Genomic DNA, 2,208 nt, shown 5'->3' on the forward strand with positions numbered 1-2,208 from the left:
TCTTTCTGATGTCAGTACTTTGTCACAGGCTAATGTAGAATTCTTAGAAGGAGCTATTATGGCAATGTCTTTATCTAACCTCATGCAAATAAAAGTATATGCACACTAACTATTCATAACTTACTGTTAATAACTAGGCTAACATTAATAACTTGTTTATCCAGTGCTGCCGAATGCTTCAAACTGATGACAACATGATTAGAAATATCAATGCTTTGCAGGTTAAATAATTATTATCTGAAATAAATGCAATTGCTTCTCTCTCTCTCTCTCTCTCTCTCTCTCTCTCTCTCTCTTCTCAGACATTGTGTGTATTAGTTCAGTCAATTTATCGTAAACATTCATCTTCTGATTCCAGCATTGAAGTGGTTGACATTCTGATTGGGGTTGATGCTGCAGACTGTCAAATGAGAGTATGTTCTATTTTTAGTAATGGAAAGCATTCTCTAACATTCTATTTTTAGAATCTCATTGAGTGCTTATGCAAATTCTTATCAGAGGAATATCCTGGTACTACATTATGTACTAATACATATACCATCCTCTCTCTCTCTCTCTCTCTCTCTCTCTCTTCCAGTTAGTGTAAAGAACTTGTGCCTCAAATTCATACTCATCATCCTAACCTCAATTGATAACATCAGTCAGAATGTCATGCTGGAATATTTCATGCTCAACAGCATATTTGAAGCTCTCGTATCGACATTCTTTCATCCTGATGCTCGGGAGCACCACGGCTATGATGCAGCTGTTGCCCTAGCCCTGTTAGTCAATTACAGGAAGCATGAGGTATTCATGTAGCATAATGTATGTACATGATTTATGTACTGCAATGTGTGCATGGTCATAGTACATTGTACTTTAAGGAATAATGGTATATTAGTGTTGTCCAAATAAAGTTATTGATATTATTAACTTTATAATATTATTAAATTATTTATAATATTATTAAATATACATTACATTGATTCATCATAGGCTGCTAATCTCTATGTAATCAAGCTCTCTGTCTTGGATAATGAGATCATTCTTAATGTTAGTAATGATGACTGATATATTTTAGAATAGGAAATACTACAAAGTATAAATAGCAGCTTATTCTTATTGTATTCATCACTGCAGGGTTTGGGTCATATTATATCAGCAATTTTAACTGAATATATAAAGTAAGATATTGAATTGTTATGTGATTCAAGTGGAGACTGTGTGAATTGTACACATGTTAGACAATATTCATCTTCTCATGAAGAGCCAAAGTCATTAATAGGCGCTCTTACCAGCTGGGTAAAAATTTGAATAAACTGCGTATTATATTTATTCTCTTTTTTGTTTCACCTCTCTCCTCTTTTTCCTTTCTTCAGGTAGGAAGTGCTTTAATGCCAGCTGAAGCACCACCTGCTAAAGTCAGGTGAGTATCATTAACATTACATTAATAATGATGACATTATAATATGGCGATAGGATTAGTGAGGCTTTATTGCTAGTGCTATATGAAGCAGTCTATCTTAATAAACACTTTCACTCTGTCCTAACACATGTAATGTTTATTTAATTTATCTTCACCTTCACTTTATTCAATTGTCCCTTTAGACTCGATCTGTTTCAACTCCAACCACACCTACCTCTCCTTCACCAGCTGTTCATAAAAATCTTCCAGGTCAACAGTAGCAATTATTGTATAGAAATTGCCATTGGCGATATAGTTCACTCTAGCAAGTGCCTAATTTGCTTAACTTGTATTTGTGTGCTCAAGGGAGCTCCACCAAGTGCTATAGGAGACAGTTCATTACTATAGTTTACTATTAAATGGGCGTATTTTCCTAACATTAGCAGCTGCTCTGTATTATGTAGATCATATTGTTTTCTTTTAGTTCCCAGCTCTCCAACTTCCACTGACATTGCTTCTATTGTACCAATGGCAGCACAGCCTATGAACCTATTGGGTATTTTTATTACATTCACATCAATTATCACACAAAACATTAAAGGTGAGAGCTAAGAGTTATATTTATTTATGATATAATAATTTTGAATTTTTTAGACAATAAAGGGAAGCATAATGCTAGACTTTGTCTTATCATTTTGAATTGCACTTATTATTTTATAATTATTTTTTGCAGATATTTTATAGACTTCAAGATGACGGTTCCAAATGNATACCCAGCCTCTCATGTTCAGTAAGCTGATTTTGATCAAGTTTGGATTTTTAAA

At 33.6% G+C, this 2,208-nt stretch overlaps 1 protein-coding gene across 2 annotated transcripts; it reads left to right on the forward strand.

Annotated features, from left to right (window-relative positions):
• Nucleotides 1-34: 34 nt before the first annotated feature.
• LOC109591592 (UPF0668 protein C10orf76 homolog) lies at nt 35-2,183 on the forward strand. 2 transcript variants are annotated; one of them, XM_020007299.1, is made up of 13 exons: nt 35-94; nt 138-221; nt 303-413; nt 465-510; nt 578-786; nt 976-1,032; nt 1,120-1,163; nt 1,224-1,281; nt 1,359-1,405; nt 1,459-1,534; nt 1,588-1,654; nt 1,869-1,985; nt 2,039-2,183. In XM_020007299.1, the coding sequence occupies exons 1-13, from the start codon at nt 59-61 to the stop codon at nt 2,176-2,178; spliced, it is 1,092 nt and encodes a 363-aa protein (XP_019862858.1). In that variant the 5' UTR covers nt 35-58; the 3' UTR covers nt 2,179-2,183. The 2 variants fall into 2 exon arrangements, with proteins under 2 accessions (XP_019862858.1, XP_019862859.1); XM_020007300.1 differs by having other exon boundaries at nt 1,869-1,940; nt 2,118-2,173.
• Nucleotides 2,184-2,208: the final 25 nt, after the last annotated feature.

The sequence above is a fragment of the Amphimedon queenslandica genome, unplaced genomic scaffold (assembly GCF_000090795.2).
Source record: "Amphimedon queenslandica unplaced genomic scaffold, v1.1 AMPQUscaffold_7760_Cont20291, whole genome shotgun sequence".
Classification (NCBI taxonomy): domain Eukaryota; kingdom Metazoa; phylum Porifera; class Demospongiae; order Haplosclerida; family Niphatidae; genus Amphimedon; species Amphimedon queenslandica.